Source organism: Pleuronectes platessa, chromosome 6 (genome assembly GCF_947347685.1).
Source record: "Pleuronectes platessa chromosome 6, fPlePla1.1, whole genome shotgun sequence".
Classification (NCBI taxonomy): Eukaryota; Metazoa; Chordata; class Actinopteri; order Pleuronectiformes; family Pleuronectidae; genus Pleuronectes; species Pleuronectes platessa.
The window spans coordinates 21,833,924-21,855,400 of NC_070631.1; the positions used below are offsets into that span (position 1 = coordinate 21,833,924).

The 21,477-nt window shown below is 41.1% G+C and overlaps 1 protein-coding gene across 1 annotated transcript in view; it reads left to right on the top strand.

Moving 5' to 3' along the window:
* The window catches only part of prex1 (phosphatidylinositol-3,4,5-trisphosphate-dependent Rac exchange factor 1), an 84,166-nt gene that overhangs the window by 27,422 nt on the left and 35,267 nt on the right, over nt 1–21,477 (top strand). The window contains exons 5-14 of the mRNA XM_053424347.1: nt 2,004–2,105; nt 2,233–2,394; nt 6,226–6,359; nt 6,683–6,798; nt 9,243–9,392; nt 12,679–12,826; nt 16,557–16,657; nt 18,327–18,430; nt 19,081–19,130; nt 21,113–21,188. Coding sequence (XP_053280322.1) covers nt 2,004–2,105; nt 2,233–2,394; nt 6,226–6,359; nt 6,683–6,798; nt 9,243–9,392; nt 12,679–12,826; nt 16,557–16,657; nt 18,327–18,430; nt 19,081–19,130; nt 21,113–21,188 — 1,143 coding nt within the window. The remainder of the gene's footprint in view (nt 1–2,003; nt 2,106–2,232; nt 2,395–6,225; nt 6,360–6,682; nt 6,799–9,242; nt 9,393–12,678; nt 12,827–16,556; nt 16,658–18,326; nt 18,431–19,080; nt 19,131–21,112; nt 21,189–21,477) is intronic.

Genomic DNA, 21,477 nt, shown 5'->3' on the forward strand with positions numbered 1-21,477 from the left:
AACAGTGGGCTCAGTGTTGCTGTGTGCTTTGGCTTTTTGCTTCTCCTGGCCCAGTCATGTGCTGCCTAATTGGTCAGGTCTTAGTCCACATTAATGCTTCCAAAATAAAATCACCACACAACATCTGGTTATGTAATGAAGCAGTTGTCAGGCCTGCTCAGTATTAAATCAAATATTGGACAAACATTTGTGTTTTGTGTAGCAACCATCAGCAAAATAGAAACAAGATCGATAGACAAAATTCGCAAAGCATTGTCTTTAAAAGGTATGATGAAAATACTTGTGATATGTTTCTATTTAAGAAAGTAGAGCATATACGGTAGCATAAAGTTTTCAATTCTTAAAGCGTTAACAATTAGTGTAAAATGTATATCCATAGGCCGTTTTTTCAGCTGTTTCTAAATCAAGGGGAATTATTTTTCTTGATTAAACAATTTCAACGCTAATTGAATCATGCGATGGTGGGAGCTTCTGAAATTGTACGCAGAAAAGAAGTGTTAATTGCACTGGAACAGTAGAGAGAAGTGAAGTGAAAGCAAAAGGAGGTCAGTGTGAAGAGCAGAGGGAATTCTGTCTGCAGGCAGATTACAAATAAGCAGAGGATAATGGAGACGGGAGGCTGAGGAAAACTTTGAAGGAACTGGGGTTGTGGGAGAGAAGGAACAAGAAAGGAGAGATTAATACATTAGGAATCTGTGAAATTTAGAAGTTGAGATTTTTGCTTTTTTTCCCATCAAATATGCACCCCCCCCCAGCCACCCTCTCCTTCTCTGCAGTGCTGAAAGGAATTGCCATATGATTATAATGCTCCATACTGATCCCCTGCCTTCTTTCCCACTGGAGAACAGTCGAGGAGTTTATCTGCATGGCTGCTTTTGATCTTTCATCCCGTCCAATGAGCTCATAGCATACTGACAGCCTACGTTCCTGCAAAATTCAAGGCGTAGAGAAACCACGAGTGTAACTGTAACCCCCCACTTCTGAAGAAAACCTCTCCTTTCAACTGGTTCTGGGGGCTAGTTTCTAAAAGCCCAAATCGTCTGGGGAATGAGGAGACATTTATGAGGTTTCTCACTGTCCCTGTTAAAATACATCAATATTTGTGAGGGTTTTTTCAGTGGCAAACCAGAAGAAATATAGTTCTAATAATGGATAAATTATAACAATAAACTTGATTTATGTAGCACCTTTCAAAACACAAGGTGCTATACTTGTAAAAATGAAGAATTGAAAGTATTGATACTGTAGCATAGTGTAGAGTAGTATACTATCTATACTAAAGTGTAGCATAGCATCGCTTGCATTTTTTTAGCATAGTATAGGACAATGTTATGTTATATATAGTACAGTATTCTATTGTATATTACAGCATAGCGTAGTCAATGTCATAGAGTTTTGTGTTTTAACAAGGTCCCATAGAAATGACAGTGTCCTTTTTTGTTTTTAATATCTTGGCTGTTGTTTTCTTGTGAGAGAAGAAGAAGGAAACTTATCTTTTGATGAACAACAATAAGAGCCACAAACTCAATCCATTGATTCACTTTAAATAATACTAAAAATAAAACGTGACAAGAAATACTGTAAATGCTAAAAAGACATCTGACTGAAAATAAAACACCAGAAGCTACTATTGAATTGCCAAAACCAAGGTTTGGTAACAGGATGTGTTCATTAATTTAGATAAGAAAAGTTATATACAGTAGATGTGGAAAGCTGACATGGACTCTGTAACTGAAGCAAGATGCCCCTTGAAAAACCTGAATAAGAAACAATTCAGGTTCAACTTTAACTGATTTCCCCCCGATTACCTTGCACAATATCCAAAGCATTATTTTCCTCTAATACATTTGTAAAAGATGGTGTTCGCTTTTCAAACTTGCACTGCCTACTTCTTGCATTTCAGTCAGAATGTATATCTTTTGACTGCACTGTTCATCATTTTTTTATATTTAAGGTTTGTAATTTTGCAGTGTTTAATATTGGTTGTGTTTTTTCTTCTTCAGCACTGTATGCTACTAGGAGGGAAGAAAAGCACCGACATTCCCCTGGAGGGCTACCTTCTCACTCCCATTCAGAGGATCTGCAAGTACCCTCTGCTGCTGAAGGTAGCGCACAAGTGTTGCAATAGTGTCATGGTGCTGTTAACTAATAATATTAACGACAGCTTCCTTTTATTCATATGTAAATTAAGCTGCATGGTATAAAACAAGAAACCTGTTTCCCCCAATATAGGAACTGCTGAAGAGGACCCCTAAAAAGCATGCAGACTATCCAGCTGTGGAAGAGGCTCTGCAGTCCATGAAGGCAGTGTGCTCCAACATCAATGAGACCAAGAGGCAGATGGAGAAACTGGAGGCTCTGGAACAGCTGCAGTCCCACATCGAGGGCTGGGAGGTGAGATCATCGAGGACGGAGTCGGGGAGAATGAGAATGGGGTCAGGGTGACACTAGCCATGAGGAGACCAGGATTAGCGCCATGACATTTAGAGAGTGAAAACTGAAGGAAAGAGAAACGAACAGAGAATTATCACAATGAGTGCCCTTTTATTTGAGAATCCTGAAACGCAACACAAGTGTGTTTTTTCAATGCTCCTATATCATAATAAATGACTTAAACAGCCAGACTTATTTTAGGAACGACTCAACCACCACAGGTTCTATCTATGTTGAGTTAAGCACTGTAGCAGCCAATTCACTGCTCCGAGCCCAGGGGCCATGGACGGGGCTTGGGAGCCGAGCGAAGGGTCCAGTGAATTTTTCACGCCTCTCTCACCCACCACAACAGAGGCCTTGTCTTAGCGGGCACCAATGGGACAATCCACCCACTCAGGGTGCTAATGGGGATGCCAACGGGCATTCTGCCCAATCAGAAGAGACCTAGGAAGTAGTGTGCTAGTCTCACATGCACTGGGAGGGTTACATGAGGGGATCTATGGAGGATGGACCCAGAGAGTGGGCCCCTCTGGGACATCCCACTATCTGGGTTTCAAAACAGACCTCCTTTTCTTCCTGTCCCGGAGAAAAATTTCACCACTTGACCCTGAAAACAAATACCAAGAAATATTTATTTAGCCTCAGTCTATTGGTAGTAAAAGACCAGGATATGTTCTGGTTCCTCTTGTGACAAATGATTCAAATTTTGTCTTTCTATTCTGTGTTTGGACTTAAGCCACCATGATGTCCTCCCATCTTTATGTTATGTAAAACCCAAGTACAAACCAAAGCAGTGCTGAAGCAGCCAATCAGTGGAGCTGCTGGTGGAGAAATTGTATTAAGCGGTTCTGATAATCAAATAGAATACAATTTTACAGGCAAAACACTCAAACGTTACTAAACTCCAGCTTCTCAAATGTAAATCAAATGCTGCATTACTCAGTTAATTATAACTTTAGATACTCTTTGGATGGTTTCAATGAGTTTTGGACTTCTCGGCGGCACAGTGGAACACTGGTTAGCTCCGTCACCTCACAGCCAGAAGGATCTGTGTTGGAACTTGCTGGCTGCAACCTCTCTGTGTGGAGTTTGCATGTTCTCCCTGTGCTTGCGTAGGTTCCCTCACGGGAACGTCGGTTTCCTTCTACCCTCCGAAGACATGCAGGTTGTCTCACAACTTGTAGGTGTGAGCAGTTGCTTGTCTAAGTATGTTAGCCTTGTGAAAGACTGACAAGAGCGTGTTCCCCGCCTCCTTCTGCCTCTTGCCCAATGTCTGCTGGGATTGCCCCCTCCCCCAAACCCTCAAAGAATAAGCGGTATACCTAATGGATGGATGGATACATAGCAATGAATAATTGAAATAATAGTTGGATGCAACCCTGATGGCAAGTAGACACTTTGCTATCGGTAACAGGGTTAATGTTGTATGTATCACATATTGTATATCACACCTACGCCTTTGTTTTCTCTGAGACGGATACATCTTCTGCCTTTGGACTTAGTTACTGTGAGACACTTTCAGACTGGTAACTGGCTACATTTTTGTCAGTTGATCATGAGTAATGATTGAACTCGTATGATTTGAGCCGTTAAACAGATCACAGTCAGCCCAAATTTATTTAGGGGAAAACCTCAGTCAGACTGTGATACTTGTAGTATGAGGCCACATCGATACCACAACAGAGTTTTGAATGTACAAACGATCTCAGTCCACAATGTTTCGAAACTTCTCCGTTAAAGCGTCTCTAAAACCAGAAGGCAATTTCTCTGTTCTCTCTCCCTGAACGACCCAGTAAAAGCTTGGAAAGGCACTTCAGCCCGACCTTGCTCCTCTGCAGATCCTTCGACCTAACAGCATTAGTCTCACTCTCTCCAGCCACTCTCCAGCCTAATCACCTTCAGCCCTAATGGAAGAACCCGCTAGTAGCGCTGAAGAGGGGCCAGACGCATTACCGCTGTTCCTATGTACTGTGCACAAATACCGTGTATTTGTACATACATTATAAATGCAGAAAAGCGTCGACATGTCTGCAAACACAGAGAGCAAGACGTGCATGCATGTGTGCACATATGTAGGTCTGAGCATTCTCTTACACCCACCCCCACCTCAGCTTTACATGAGGTTGAATTGATCGTCTGAAACAAAATCACCTCCCCAAACCCAGTCGGTATTCATCTTAAAAAAGCTAATATATTTTCTCTCTATGAAGTCTGCAGTGATGAGCATCCATCATATTTATCTATATATATATCTAGATATATATATCTATATATAAATATATATAGATATATATACTCCTGGGAATCAATTATGGTTGCTTGAGAATGGGTGTGGCCGCTCGGGGTTTCCACAGGTGTCTTCAAAGACAACAGTGAAGTCCAGATGTGATGTATGTGTGTGTGCCTGTGGGTATGTGGTGGGTACTCCACAAGCCAAAGGGGGGAGGTTGTCCTCAGCCAACACATGGGTGTATTTAGTTCCGGATGATTCGGAGTGGAATGATCCGGTTAACAGTGAGTAATGTGATGTCTTTTAACTTCATTAGTTTTATTTTATCGGTAGCCGTGTTTTGGCAGCTTAGGTGAACCGCATTGTTTATACTACTCATCCTTTGAATTTCTTAATTGTTCCTGTTGTGATGTTAGGAAATGGTTTTCATCTGTCATTTACAACTTGGGCAGAAACGCACCAGAATGCAGTGTGTCGGAATCTGTGAAAGCTGTTTATGTTCCCTAGTTGAAAATGTGAAAACGCTGAAAATTATTTTCTGGAAATAACAAAGCCAAAATAATATGAGTCATTGGTTGTGAAGTCCAGACACTTTGTGAAAAGGTTAATTAGACAGCAAGCGAGGTCGTCAATCGAGGTCAATCAGTCCCAGATTGATGTCGACAACTTCATTAACAAAGACTTGATGACATTTCTAAATATACATTTTCAACATTTCAATAGTGAGTTTATAATGAGAAAGATGCCTCTTCATATTTGATCATTAATACTAATTTGACATTTCAGTACTGAAAATGAGGCAGTACATGTTGGTTGAACAATCTTTTTATTTGTCTCGACTCTTATGGCTCATTGTGTTGACTGTTAAAGAACAAAATCACTGGATTGTGTCATTGTTCCTTGTTTCACTACTTCATCAAGAAGGGTTCTCGGTTTTCAAAAGTTGACCACATCCTGTCATGGCTGCAGTGTGTCATATGCATCTTCCTGAGTAGTTACAGATGAATTAATTGGCTTTAATGGTACATCTTAAGGCTTGCGGCACTTCTACCTACAATCTGCACTACCCTCTATACACATACAGCTGAAAAGAGTATAAAACGACTTTATTCCTACATAAGAATCCCCCAGGAAACTCTCAACTGTGCCCTCTCTATACTGTACTCTCAAGTATAGTTTGATGTGAAGCTGCCTCTGCCACTGAAGCTTTGGTGTCACTTTTTAGGTGCTCAACGATTAACTAGCGAGAGGCTAACTCTCTTGGCAGGGAAGAGTGTGCAGTTAATCTGTTTGTAGTTTTGCATTGGGCCTAAGTTAAGTGGGGGACACCCGTGTTTACAGTGCCAGAGTTGGATTTCGTATTGTTTTGTTGAGGTCGACAAGGACAAATATGTCCTTTATTGCAATTCCCTACTCGAGATTCCATGCTCTGCTCAAATAAAATAAGTTGTCTGTATGTAAAAAAGTGGATAATTATAATGTAATGAATGTAAATCACCCTCTTGTGTCAAATTGAATATCTCAATACTCACTTGTGTGTTTCAATCTTTTTCTCTCTCCAGGGAACCAACCTGACAGATATCTGCTCAGAGTTACTGCTTCATGGAAATCTCCTTAAAATCTCAGCAGGCAATATCCAGGAACGCGTCTTCTTCCTGTTTGACAACCTTTTGGTTTACTGTAAGAGGAAGTCCAGGTAAGAAATGCAACATCCACACAACTTACTTACGTACAGTATCTACCACAACAGCATGTCAGAGGAGCGGCCAAGCATTTTTTTTATTGACCAACTAAGGTTAGAGGAAAATTTGGAGCAAAAGTCCACATTCCTATGTGTGTTGACACTTTTTTAGAATGCAAGCAGAACAAAAACACCTACACGAGTCTGCAGCACCCATACCTGTGTCTGTGCATGAATGTGCATGTGTTGCAAGCACAGCTTCTCTTTTTACTACGGCACTGGCATCAACGGATGTTTTCCCTGCCTGAGTGTAACCACAGTGTTGTCCCATTTGCTAGGGTTTCTGGCAAGAAGTCCACCAAGAGGACCAAGTCTATCAACGGGCCCCTCTATGTGTTCAGAGGCCGAATCAACACAGAGGTGATGGAGGTGGAAAATGTGGAAGATGGAACAGGTTGGTGTTTGTCCGGCAGCGTTGACTTTGGAGAACGTCTATATGTCCATTCATGCAGCTCTCCGGGGACATTTGTTTAAATTATTATGCATTCCTGATGTAATGCAGCTGTACTTCCCAAACTGATGGTGTATTCACTTTAATAGCTTATAACTTTATTACACCAAAATAAGGAGGGAAACGCGGTTTTAAACATGAGTAAACCCTTTTAAAAAAGGCCACATTTGATGCCTTACCCTTAGCAAGGAGAGGCGTTGGCCTTTCTGTTTTTTCCCCCAATGTGTTATGTTCAACGTCACACACGCAGCTGAAACTGAAGCGCTCTCTCGCCTTGCTGTCTTGCCCTTGATGATGGTGGGTGTTAGTGGAAAAGGGACTTTAGATAATATAGAAATATATATTGTGCAGTGAAAGTAAAAATGATGACTTTCAATTTGCTAACTGTTTTCATTTCTCATTTCACACTTTAGTTTATGACAGTTGTGCAGTTTAGTAGCTGTTCGTTAGATATGAATCAGGTACTTGTTGACAGTTTGGGTGGAGTATCATACTTGCACCTAGTTTCAAACAGGATGTAGCTTGCACCTTCTTGTTCTTTTGATGCCAGCTATAGAGGTGCAACAGCAACCCCGAGCTCAGTAATACATTTGACATGCTCTCGTATTGGGTGAAATATTTTGCAAGAGATGAGTTGCTTATCGTATGGCTGGTAGCGATACCGTCGACACACAGCTAATTTTTGCTGTTGCGGTTTTTTGTGCGAGCCCCCGTGCTGGGATTGTTGTCCGCTGATGTAGAAACACATCTTCCTCTCTCTCTCTCGCATGTTTCCTCTTTTTTTTCTCTCTCTTCTGCACTGGCAGAATATTTTTGCTAGATCACGTGCCTTTTTTTTCTGCCTCTTGGTATGGGCTGTCATATTTAGGCTGCTTGAGGGAAAACCACAAACAAAAACATGCTATAGGCTATTCACGGAACTCAGGGGTGCCACCTTGAAAATGCACACACATGAACTTTAAACACAGATAACCTGATTACTAAGTAAAACAGATGTGAAATGTGAGAGGACATGGAACTAGAAATAAAATATTCAAGTTGTTTCAATAACCCAGAGCAATACAAAATATGCTATAACCTAAAATCATATGTTTAAAATGTTTTTCTTCATATCTATATTCAAGAGTCTGGTCCATGAGCAGGACTTATTGATTTCACGTTCAGATTTGGTAATCCTTTCAATTCAAACCCTGTCTGCTCTTGGATTTCTCCACTGCTCTTTGATTTTATCATCTGCACTTAGATTTTCTTGTGCAACAATTCTGTCAAAATTCCCCAACCAATAGAGGGCCAGGTGTACCGATGACTATTTAAATTGCATCGCTCTCATTTTGGTTGCTTTTGGCAATCAATACCTCACCTGACATTCTGTTGGTCGGGAATTTTGACAGACTTGTTGCACAAAAAAGATCAAAGGAAATCTATGCACAAGCTGGGTTATTTGAGTGCAAGCACAGGGTTATGAATTATAGCATTATAAAATCTGATTCGAAATCAGTAAGTCCTGCTCCTAAACCGAATGACCAAATTCTTGAATAAAGAAAGGGTAAAAAACTAAGCTGACATGATTATTATTATCATAAATGTACTAATTCTTAATGTCCTCCTCTTCACTGACTCATCCAGCAGCTCTCTGCCCAGATGAATGCCACCCTACACGTCTCAGCAAGTCCTTACTACAATCCATCTTTTCCATCCCAGTGGCTAAAAGACAATATACTCTGTAGTATCCGTGTCCCAACCCAGTTCCCTGGTCTTCCAGAGCAGAGGGAGCAGCTCCCTGTGGGGCCTGACTCCTCAGATCTATTTATATGACCTTTGAGCATGAGACTAATGTACCCCATTACCAGCGGTCATTCATTATTCAATGGCCGCTCACCTGCAGCTAAATGGATATATAATTAGAAAGGGGTGCGAGGGCAGATTTCGTTGAGTCAGTGGAAAGATGTTTTTTTATTGCTCACGCGGTGCATTGTGTTTATCATTTTAATGATGTTGTCAATCATTGCTTGAGTGGTAAATGCTTATCAGAGAAAATATTAATGTCAAATTGCACAACATCTTTATGATTTAATTACGCTCATTTTCACTTCCTATATTTACCACTGGGGTCAGTGTTTTATCGTCTGTGGTCTGTAGTCGCAGCGTGAGAACACCAAAAACAAAAAAGCAGTTATTTATTATAATTTATATCGTTTTTTTTGTGTTTTTTTTTATTAGATGATTAGTTAACCCTAACCCTAAAGACCATTAGAAGACTACAAAGAATAATAGCTCAGTCTGCTCCATTATTAAGTCTTTTAATATTATTCATTATGACCTCTCACCCATAAAAAAAATTAATTGCTTCATTCATTCTTTCTCTTCTTTTTTATTCTACCTTGCAGCGGACTACCACAGCAACAACTACACAGTGACGAACGGCTGGAAAATCCACAACACTGCGAAAAACAAGTGGTTTGTCTGCATGGCCAAAAATGCTGAGGACAAGCAGAAGTGGCTGGACGCCATCTTGAGGGAACGGGAGCAGAGAGAGAGTGAGTAACATTTCTTTTTCAAGGCCGTTTTACGGCTTAATGGAATTTAAAGCAGAAAAAATAGAGATGATTTCTTTATACTTGAGTTGCCCGCCCCGCAGAACTCAGTTTTTTTTTTTAAGCGTGCTTAGAAATATATTTCACCATCAACCATGTTTTAAAAGGAAAGTTGTTTGCTTGGGCTGTGGTAATAATAATGAGGCTTTTCTTGGTAAGACAGCAGAAGTGACCTTCAGTTATTGAGCCGCAACAAATAAAGAGAATCCTTTGTCCTTGCTGTTGTCTTGAACGCCCCCGTTGTCGTGATTGACAGCGTCACTTACTTACTATTGACAAGCCCCAGCCGCCGCTGCTACAGAGCAACAGTTGCCAGTTTATTAAAACTTATCAATATTGAATATATCCCGTGTCCAAATCTCACTAAATTCAGCACCGCATTTTTTACTTTACAACAGATGAAGGATGCAAATTGTAGACATGTAAAATATAGAGGAGGCTCCCGCTCTTCTCCTGCGGACTCTCATTGATTTGTTGAGCTCCAAGATCTTCATATTTTATTTTGTCCTCTTGTCCTTCCATACTTCCCTATCCGGCCAGTTTTGGTCTTTTCAATCCTTGCAGTCATGCTGATGTGCTGTGTTTCCTTCTCTTGAACGCGTTGTATATTGCCCTTCATGTTGGTTCCACCTTAGATTCATGAACCATCAGTCCTCCCTCAGCTGGCACACTGTAATGACCGTGGATGTGCTTCTGACCTGGATACAGTGTTTGTGACCTACGGTTATGTCCCACCTTGAACAGGCTGCCTGCTTTTGTTTTGTAAATAGAGGCTTATGTCACACGACGTTCACAGTTTGCCTGGATGACCCGTGCACCGAGCAGAGGCTGCTATCTGCTCCTCTCTTTCAAGGAATCAGTGCAGTGCAGGTATTTTGACTGATTAAAGCTCAGGTGGCAGGTAAATCAAATGTCTCATTCACAAACAGCAGATGCGCTAAAAACAGCATCTTGGTCTCATGCCTAGAATAGAAATGTCAGCGCAAGGGAAGTGCAGTTACATAAGACACCTTCAATTAATCTGCATCTATTTTTACTCTAACAAGAGTTACTGTCATCGACACTAAACAAAGCTGTATCCATTCCAGTGTGTTTTGCAGAATGTGGAACGTCTTTAGTACTGAATGTGCGGGAGATCAAAAGTTCAAGTCCCATCCAAGAGTCCACTAAGAGATTAACTTTAAAAGCACTGATGGTGAATAAAAGCCGGAGCACCACTAGCGTAGGATTAGTAACGCAAACGGATATTCTTGTTGCTCCCAAAATTGTTTTCCCTGAATCGTGCGACTTCCCTCTTTTGCCTTCAAATCTGTCCCCACCTGTTCAGCACCGGCCATCTGTCTTTGCTACGTCCTGTGCATTAAATGGTGTGAGAGGCTTTAACCAGATTTGATGGCGGTGCCCAACAGGTCACCTGATAGCTTTGATGGCTTCAGATCCAAACTCTATTGAAAAGGATTTTGGCTGATTATTCCCATTTGCTAATTGGTTTAGCTTATCACTTTTTGCGGTTTACCACCATCTAGTAGACCATGTTGTGCTGTTGTAAATTAGCCTCACTGATTCGGATCTTGTTTAAGTAAGTATTGGACAGCAGACTGCGGGGGCAACCAGCATCAGATCCATCGATGAAAGGGTTTCAGAGTACAAGTCAGTATGAAGGAGTGCGCCACAGCTTGCGGTGTTAAGTTTCAACCTGGCGGAAATCGACCTGAGGCTAACAGATGCCAGATCAGTCACAGTGCCCAATTTCCCCACACTCTCACTTTCTATTACTCGCTCACCAGTTTGCTCTGTGCTTCCTTCTCTCTCAGCCTCTCTACTCCAGTCTAGACCGCTACATTATGATGTTTGAATGCAATAAATCCTGGCCAAATTTTGTTTTTTTTACCTCTTCCCTCCTTCTTGAATTATTGCTTTGACCTTTTCTATGTAATGCTGTTGTTCTGCCCTGTCTCATACATGCTTCTCGCCTCGACAGGCTTTGATTGTTCAACAACTGCCAGCTGGAGGTGTTCCGTCTGATCATTGTTTTCATGGAAGTGCAGGGAAAATGCGTGGGTGGGTCAGATAATGCATTAGGCCAGTAGGCGAGGGCAGGCAGGAAGACGAGGAGCAGCTCAAGACAAACTCTGACAGCTGGGGCAGAAGCGGAGGGGCCTCGGAGCCTGACAGGCCCCGTCTGTTGTTCAATGACACACATTGTTTAAGTGTACTCCAGCTGCTGTCAAATGCAATATAACCCCACCTCCATCACAGGCTGCCAGTGCGGAACGCCAACGTCTCAATGGGGAAAATTGGATTCCAGCGTTGGCCATTTAACTTTTCTCACATTGTTTGTCCCACCCGGCTCCCTCTCAGTCGGTCAGACCCCCAGCCCAACGTTTGCCACTCAACCTTTTTACCTTCTATATAACGATAAATTAATTGTTCCCAGATGCTGCAGATATATGAGATGTACTTTTTTAAGCACGCTATAGCTCGTAAATGAGAACAGTTTACAGTGAGTTTTGTAGCAGCTTAATGTGCCTCTTGGGCCAGTTAAGCAGCTTTGGGAGTCACAGTGCAGCAGAGTTGAGTTGCCTGAATCAGAAAGGGTCATGGGGCAATTCAGAAGTTCATCAATCTGGGCAACGAGGTTAAGCAGCTCAAACAGTGTGCTCACTGGAGAGGTTTTATTGGGCAGCAGGGCCTTACAATAGGCCCTCACATGTTCTGCTTTACCACAGAGGACTAACAGTTCACCAAACAGTACAGGAACAAGATCAAGATAACTATACCCTCCTGAACTTTACTCACTCTAAAGACAACTTGTCTAGAGGAGATTAACATCTGGGATTGTATCAGAGGATTGTGGGAGACCCTAGCAGCCGTGCTCTGATCCTGGCTTCATTCCATATGCACAATACCAGAACACAACCAGGCCGTCCAAGCAAAGGCCTGTTTGTCTCTTCTAACCGCACCATGACAGCCTTTGGCTTTTGGGTTTAAGATGTGGAGATAGCAACAGAAAGGAAGTTGAAATAAGTGTTCTTTTATGGTTGAGCTCAATCTTTCTTGGCATTGTGATACAGCCACTTCAATGGGCTGAGATTTTGTTTACTCCTTTGTTTCCCTCCCCTTGTCTTTTGTCTCTCGAACCCAAAAGATGCTCACCCTGTTGAGGGTTTAGTGCATAAAACATGACGAATCCTCTTGAATCAGATTTTTCTGTCTCTGTTATCTGCAGGTCTCAAACTGGGCATGGAGCGGGATGCCTACGTGATGATTGCAGAGAAGGGGGAGAAGCTCTACCACATGATGATGAGCAAGAGCAGGCACCTGATAAAGGATCGACGCAGGAAGCTCAGCATTGTGCCCAAGTGCTTCATGGGGAAGTGAGTTTCTTTGCCGCCGCAGTGTCTGGTTTCCCCAGGTTCCATGAATGTGACTGCAATGCTACGCTGTTCACAAGGGGATCTTTACAAATTGTTGTTACATAAGATCAGCGGGATTTCAAAAGAGCTGGTATCCAGCTTGCCCGAGTCCTGGCAAAATGCCTAAACTGTTTTATCCCTGCATCCTCTTGCCTGTAATGAGTCCCCACTCCCCTCACAGTCTGCCCTCATGAGTTATAGTAAGGGCCAATCTTCTCCACACATACACACTGCCATCCATACTCTCATTACCAGAGGACCTTTAACTAAAGCTCTGCAACAGGCTGTTTGTCTCTCTGTCCCCCTGATGTCTCTGTGCAGTGAATATTCAATGAGAGACCTGCTTACGTTTCCCTCAGTATCTCTACATACCCAACAGCATTTGTGAGATCAGTTAAATTAAATTAAATCTGTCTGGCACCACCTCGGGGTGGTCCTGTAAAAAGCTTCAATGACCTCTCCGTATATTTATATTCATTAAATACATCTTGAATATTTTCCAACAGGTAAATGACTACTAGACTGAACATCAGTCCCATAAATACGATATCCCTATTATATTAATGTATTAACTGGGAAATTAATCAAAATGTCTCACTAAGTTAAATAAAGTGATAGAAAATTTCTTGGAACCACTCTGTCCCGATCTGTGCCAAATCTAAAAGGGATCTGTCTTGGCCCCTGTCCCATCCTTTCACAGAGTGTCATGGAAATCTGTTCAGTTGTGTTTGTGTAATCCTGCTGACAAATAAACAATTCAACCAACCAACAAACAAACATAACCCTCTTGGCGAAGGTAATAATGATACGTTGACTAGTGTTACATCAACCAAGCCAACAAGAAGTGATTTTAATTAGTTCCTCAAAAATCGAATGGTGATAACAGATCCATCCTCGTCCATGTGGTGTTCTCTCTGTCCAATTAAATTGATTAGATCAAATTACATTCTGCGTGTGTGCGTGCGTGTGCATGCGTGTGTGTGTCTTTGTCTTTGTCTTCCCTGTCAGAAGACACACACACTGTTTTAGGAACAGTTAATTATTACTGTCCTTAAAGGGATATAGTGTTCCTTCTCCCATCATTCACTTGTAGGTCAAAGTTCAGAGTCGGTGCCATGGCAGCAGCAGATGGTTCAGACTCCCGTGTTTGCCAACATGTCACTGAATCCTTTCTTTGCCTCATTCATGTGCTCTCAGTCTAGTTTGTCGGCCTCTTTCACTCACTCCACTTTCGCTTCCTACTATCTCCCATTTTTCTCACTTTATCGCTCAGCCATTTCCTGCCGATGAGTGCAACCCGCATTAGCTCTGCATTTGTCTTGCTGATGAAATTAGTGTCAGGCCCAGTTTGAGTGCATGTTGCATTAAGCAGAGATACCGCCTGCCAATTTGACAGCACCCCATCGCCTTGATAGTATAATTCCATCATTTGTCTTCCATCTACATGGAAAAATGGTCTGTGTTAACACACTTTACATTTTCTTATTGGATAATTGCTCTTTTTTTGTCAAGCGAGCGCGTCTAACATCAATAGCACTGTTTTGAGTGATGAGTGATCAAACACTTTCCTTGTATTGCTTTGTCCTCACCTTTTTGTGCTGAGGAGAGATAGAAATTGGGTTCAGCTGTTGACTGACACAATTGCAGCATTAGCTTCTGCTCCAATAGCTTTTTACATTGTAAAAATATTTACTTGCCCTCTGTGGGAATATGCATTAGCTCTGTCTCAATGCCATGCTAAGTGATATTTCAAAGCAGCCTCTGAGTTTCGCTGTGTGCCGTTGATGCACACCATCGTCCCACGATGCAACACACAGAGGAAATGGAGCAAATTCAGATAAATAGCGATTAGATCTCAGAAAACACAAGATTAAGTGTTTGGAAAAAGAACATTTTGTGTTTTCTGGGTGAAGTTTAGTCTCCAGTGGCCCTTTTAAAGTTGCAGTTTGATGTAGAATGGCACACATATTGTGTAATTGTCTTTAAGTAGATGCAGTAAAGTTTGTAGATTTGTGTCTTTAAACAGTGCATTATGAAGATTACTACATTAGTATAATAGTACTTCATACTGTTTATGATCACTGTAACAGGGTGCTAGTTTAATGAACAATTCTTCAGCAACAGAAATGTGATCAAAAAGCTGATATCCCCACCAATCCATTAGCTCTGCCTTCTACAGCTAAGGATGTGCTTGTCAAGTTGTCTTTTCCTCTCTATCTTGTACCCACACACACACACACACACACACACACACACACACACTGCTTATCATTATCCGGGGAGCTTATTTTGCTCTGCAGTTTAAAAAACAAAGCAGGGGTGAATGTGACCGTGCACCTTGCATGCCTGACATTTATGAACACTAAGCATTCAGAGACATGCGTTCATGCATCCACTTTATGACATATCCAGACATAAAGGCAGTGACACACATGCACACACACCAGCACACACCAGCTCTCCAGTTGACTTCATTATTATCCTGGAAAGTTATTTTGCTCTGCAGCATAAAATACGAAGAAGGGGAGAATGTAATTTTCTCCTTCAAACATTTGTTCAGTGCATACTGACTGTGAAAAGACAGTCACAGCGCTTGGATTTGGACGGTTGATCCATGAATCAAAGTCTGTGCGAGGCGTATTTGTAGCTCCAGATAAAAGGATATACACAGAATATCCTCTGTGTGTGTGTGTGTGTGTGTGTGTGTGTGTGTGTGTGTGTGTGTGTGTGTGTGTGTGTGTGTGTGTGTGTGTGTGTGTGTGTGTGTGTGTGTGTGTGTGTGTGTGTGTGTGTGTGTGTGTGTGTGTCTGTGTGTGTGTGTGTGTGTGTGTGTGTGTGTGTGTGGTTCATTAAATACATATATATACATAAAGGTCAGCTCAGCTTCAGAATGAACGTCCCTGTTTTTTTTCACATGAACCTACTGAATCCAGCAGTCTCTGTTTTAACCTGTAAATATCAACAAGTCTAAATTCATCTTATTTACAGGAAAGGAGAAATAGAAAAGTGAGCAAATTAAACTTCATATCCATAATGTAAAAATAATCACGGAGCATTATTATAACATGCTGTTTGGGTGATAAGAGACTTAAACAGGGCTTTATTCTTCCTGCTCTGTATTTTGATTGGTTTACTAATATAATTTTTTTTCTTTTCTTTAAAACTAATAGATAACCCTTATTAACGAGTTGTATGCTTTTTTATGATTTCATTTTTGTGTATGCTTGGGTGTGGTTTTCATATAAGCCGTTACTGGTTTGTGCCACCTCCCACAAATGATAGCCACAGTCAGTCATGTATTGCGCTGTCAGCTCATTCTTTACTGTGATTTAGTCGAGTGGTTCCCAAACCTTAGGTGGTGTCCTAATTAAAGTATATATATATATAGATATACTAATCCTTACTTTCCCATTGTAAATTGTTTTCACTGACTATATTTAATAGTAAACCTTTGTTGATGATTATGAACAAAAACAGTTTTTTCTATGATGCAAACTTCATAAACTGGAATCCAAGATAATAAACATAGTGACTTGGTGGCACTCACACTGAATTGTCTGCTGGTTAATTCCATGCAAAAACCGCACATCGAGGAGCCCCATGTCAAAGATTTAAAAAAAGTAACCAGTGAACAGATGATCACATTAAGAACCCACGCCTCATCATGTGCTTCTTTGTCTTGTGCCCTCAGTGAGTTTGTGTCATGGCTGATAGAGAGCGGCGAGATCAGCAAACCCGACGAAGGGGTCAACCTGGGACAAGCTTTGCTGGAAAATGGTATCATCCACCATGGTGAGACCAAACGACTCTACCTCTCTCTCCCCTTCATATACCCTGTATTTCTCTTAGTTTTTCATAAAACCTCTGTCATCCTCTATTCTTTAGTGGATTACCTCATATTTGATGCTCTTTATATTTCCCCCGTCATGTTTTTATTATGATCGAACTTTGTTTTGGCACCTCATCCTCGCTTGTTCTTTCCTGCTCGCTGGTTCACATTCTTCCATAATTATTTGACTCACTCATTCGTGTTCGTATGAATGCGTCCCTCACTTCCTGTTGGACCTCACGTCTTAGGGTCGAATCAAAGATACAGTCTGTTATTAATTATTGAAATTTATCCCACGTCATTTTCCCTTCCCTGATTTTATCTGGAGTGTGACGGTCACTGTCCTGCCAACCTGAATTATACAGCACATTGAGAAATGAGACACACATGCACACGCATACACAAACAGCTATAAATAATGTATGTATACACTTGTCCAGAGTCTTACTGAAGGGGCTCTTGTACATAGCAAGTGTAAAACCACTGTCAGCATTTATACCCACTGCTCCCCCTTGCTGAGCTCCAACGTTCATATTCCTTAATACCTGTGGAAAATCCCCCGACATCCTCGCTCACAGGAGCCTGCAGCCACAGAGAGATTCAGTGATGACATGAAGGGCTCGGTTGGATAAAAGTGGGACTTTGTGTGAAGACTGGAGAAACTCGTGCCCTGCAGGCAAGGTGTACAGGAAGCATCACCACTTAGTCACTGAAAAAAGAAAATGTCAGAGACAGAGCAGTTATTTGACAGTCGACCACTACTGACTTGTGCTGTAGTTTTGTTAAGAGACAAGGATAGACAGTCAACCAAGTGCGTTGTAGCCGTAAAAAATGCAAACTTTGTTCAAATAGCTGTGCATGTTTGAGCCTGTAAACAAACCAGTCCATACTTGAATGTTTGCAGTTTTGATGTCTCCCATAATTTCATCCATCAAATTCAACCTTAGACGATTTACAGCGGAGGATTTCGTGGTGCGTTCTTTTGGTTTTTGCAAGTTTTTTTTTAAGTCTAGACTGAGAAAAACACTAGCTTGTTTGAGCCCATGCCAACTTGTTGTGGTGGAACCAAACTGCCTCCGTTTGGCAGATCTCACTCAGCGTGCGTGTGTGTGTGTGTGTGTGTACTGGTCCTTTTACATTTACGTACTCATAACCAATGTTGGATTGATTATGAGTACGGAATTTGTTGTGGATGTTTCTGGGTTTATTAATGCTGTTTGGAGATTTTTGTTATGAGGATTGGCAGTTGTCTGCTGTGTTAGATATTTGAATGTCATGGCCTGCCCAACACAAACATCAAATGCAATGTTGCCACTTACTAACCCTAATACCCTCAGTACATTAAATACCTGTGTGATGGCTCCTTTAGCTTACACTCCCTTTTACACTCCCAACATGTATTTGACTGAGTACAAGTATGATTCAACTCTGACGAAAACGATTATTGAGTAATTTCAGTGGCATGTGCGTGTGTGATCTCTTAGGAAATGTGTGGAGAAAAAAAAATGAGAAATGAGCAATTGAACATTTCTCAGATACTCTCTAAACACTTTTTGGATTATTAACCCTTAATCCCTTAAATATTTTGGAACCCAGCGGAGGTGACACTTTCTCTCTCTGGTGATATTTCAGTGTCGGACAAGCACCAGTTCAAGAACGAGCAGGTGTTGTACCGCTTCCGCTACGACGACGGCACCTACAAGGCGCGCAGTGAGATGGAGGACATCATGTCGAAGGTAACTGTAGTTCTGCTCCTGGATATCCTCACTGGTGTTTGAAATGACAACATTTCGCTAAATTTTATATAAATAATATAGCGAATACGAATGCTGGGTTGAAAATGTCACATTTGTGTCACGTATTGAGGCGTGAGTTACTGTACTAATTTAAAATGGAATGTTGATTAATAAAACATAATATATTCAAAGACTTTTTTCCTTAAGACTTGATGATGGTTATAGCTTTACCAACACAACTGTGCTGACAGTGCATATTTTCAATGGATATTAAAAAACAAATTGGCACGTTTTCCTCCTTTATGCATTTGTTCATCCTGTACATTTTAAGTGTAAGTCCACATGAGCATACACCTCAGTGAGGGCTCTCTAATAATTTATGCAAATCATTTGACGGTTTATGCACATATTCAAATACAATCCCTGGAGAAACTAAATCCCTCCTCAAAGAAAATGTAATCAAAAACTTAATTCCAACAAATGGCACAAAGGTTACTAATAAATATAAGTTGGTTGCGTCGGCTTGCGTCTGTTCTCAGTCCCCGTTTCAAGAAATGAAATCTCTTGTCCTGGGGCCATGCTTGTACTTGTTTACTTAAGGCGTGTATGTTCTCTGACTCAGCAGCTCATTTCTTTCCCTCTGGTTTTAGGGCGTCAGGCTGTACTGCCGCCTTCACAGCCTCCACACGTCTGTCATCAAGTAAGTACCTGCCCTCCTCCCTCCTCATATGCTAATATCCCTACAATCCAGGTGCAATGATGCATATTCATGAAGGGTTCACTTCACCTTTTCTGTAATGACTGAACAAACAGTATAGTGCTACCGAGGATGACAAACCAATCAAACCTCTTTCCCCTCCAACTTGGACACCTTGCTGTGTTCGAGCGGCTACGGGTCGATGCTTTCAGAATTCAGTTCAGCTAGAAATTTTTATGATTGGAGGTTTGTCTTTAAGGTTTATGAAGAGTTGGTTATTGTGAGCTACTTTTATTTTGTTTAATCTCTACAGTGTTGTGGGTTTGTTGGATATACATAAATTAATCTTTATGTTTACATGACTTAGACCAAATAATGTTGCAACATTTTTTTAAACCCCATCAGTCGCTTTTTATTTCTTGTTCAAGCTCTCTCCCGCTTTCATAAACATAAATACACTGCCTGAATGTACGAGCCCCTACAAACGTAGCACTCCATCAGTCCATATTTGTTCCTTTAAACTAACAATGAAATGTAACTTATTATAACTACCTACCTCCACCAAGTCCAACAGTCGCCTTAAATTCAATGAAGCTGCAACAAATAAAGCCCTTTCTTACAATGGTTAAAAAAAACTGGATCCACACCTAATTTCAATGGGTTCTTCCCTGACTAATACCAGCATCCTTCCACCAAGTTTCATGGTAATCTGTCCAGCAGTGATGACAACAGAACCTCCTTGGCTGAGGCTAATAATGGTTAACATTTGTGTTAACTTGAAACCACCAAATTTGGTGGTTTCAAGTTAACACAAGTCACCAAATTAGTCCAATGAAGTGATTTCACTGCACAATTGATGTGCACAGGAAACACACTTTGTTTCCCTCTTACTCGGCCTCAAACACACACACTGCCTCTGTCCTCTGCAGCCCCTCCCGTCTTCATGTCCCCCCTCCACCTCTCTATCTATCCCTCCATCGCTCACCCGCTGATTGAAGTGCCCGGGGTTCGCCATCGGTGCAAACAAAGAGCTTTTAGTCAGAGGACAAATCCTATTAACATACAAAGGCAATCACTCTGCCTGCTATTCTGATATTATGTAATATAGCCTGTCTTTTTATATTCATCACTAAACTGGCATTGTAAGTAGCATCCATTAATTAGTAAGTGACACATTTTATGAATCATAATCATGTGCCTCTGTTTTACTAAACTTTGTTGAGTGGCAGCCGCTCTAATAACATTCAAAATCAGTGAAGTTAATAATATGATATAATAGGTATTAACCATATATAATCAATATTGAGAATTATTGATATTGATTGAAAGATTTGAATGTATTGTTTGTTCTGTCAGACTGACAGTGAATGGGGATTTTGTTCTAAAAGTGGCTGTTTAGAATTATGGGTGGTCCAGATACAGCCCATGATTTACTCACAATACTGAGACGTTCAAGCAAATGAGGTTCTGCTCAGTTTTATCGGATGTCATACACCCCACTGAGTCGCACAAGCAACCACACATCCTCTGTTGTGTTTCCTGTTTGCATGTTGAACCAGCCGATCAACCGTGGATTGTCTGTGTGAGAGTGTAAAATGTTGTTGTGGCAGGATTTAACAAAACCTGCAGAATAACTGTGCAGTACTAAAAACATATGAATTATGACATGTTATGTAGTTTATTCCCTAACTCTAAGTCGAGACAATGTTCTCTTTTAGCTGTTACTTCAGTTTTATCTGTAAATTAAAAAAGAAAAAAGTAACAGATAGTGTATGGTCTTAAAGATGTGAACCACACAGAGTTGTTGTTATAGCTTGCGTATAAGCCCTATCAGACAAATTGTGATCTGTGAATATTGGTTATACAAATAACATTTAATTGATCGATTGTTTGATATTAAACTGCTGACTGTGGAGTGTGTTATTTTCTTGTGTGTAATGTGAACGTTTATTTTGTAAAACTCAGAAACCTGTTTGCTTCTCTAGGGACCGAGACCACCATCTGAAAACCTTTAAATCTGTGGTGCCTGCGAGCAAACTGGTGGACTGGCTTCTCTCACAGGTGAAATCTGTCTCTCTTATACTTCCACTTAATCCAAACAACACAGAATACTAAACAATTGTCATCACTTAAGTTAAGTGTATTTTTGTTGTGTCCATTGAGTGTAACGGTACAGTACTTATTCACTGCACGCTTTATGTCTAAGGACCAGAAAGTGTCCAGAAAATGCATTACTTGCCTCATACTGTCCACTGCTGCTGCTCCTCTTTCAGCCTCTGTCTGAAACACTAGGTCTCTTTATGGACCCCCTCCCAATAAAGCCAGTCTGCTCATTGGCCAGCTGGTCCAC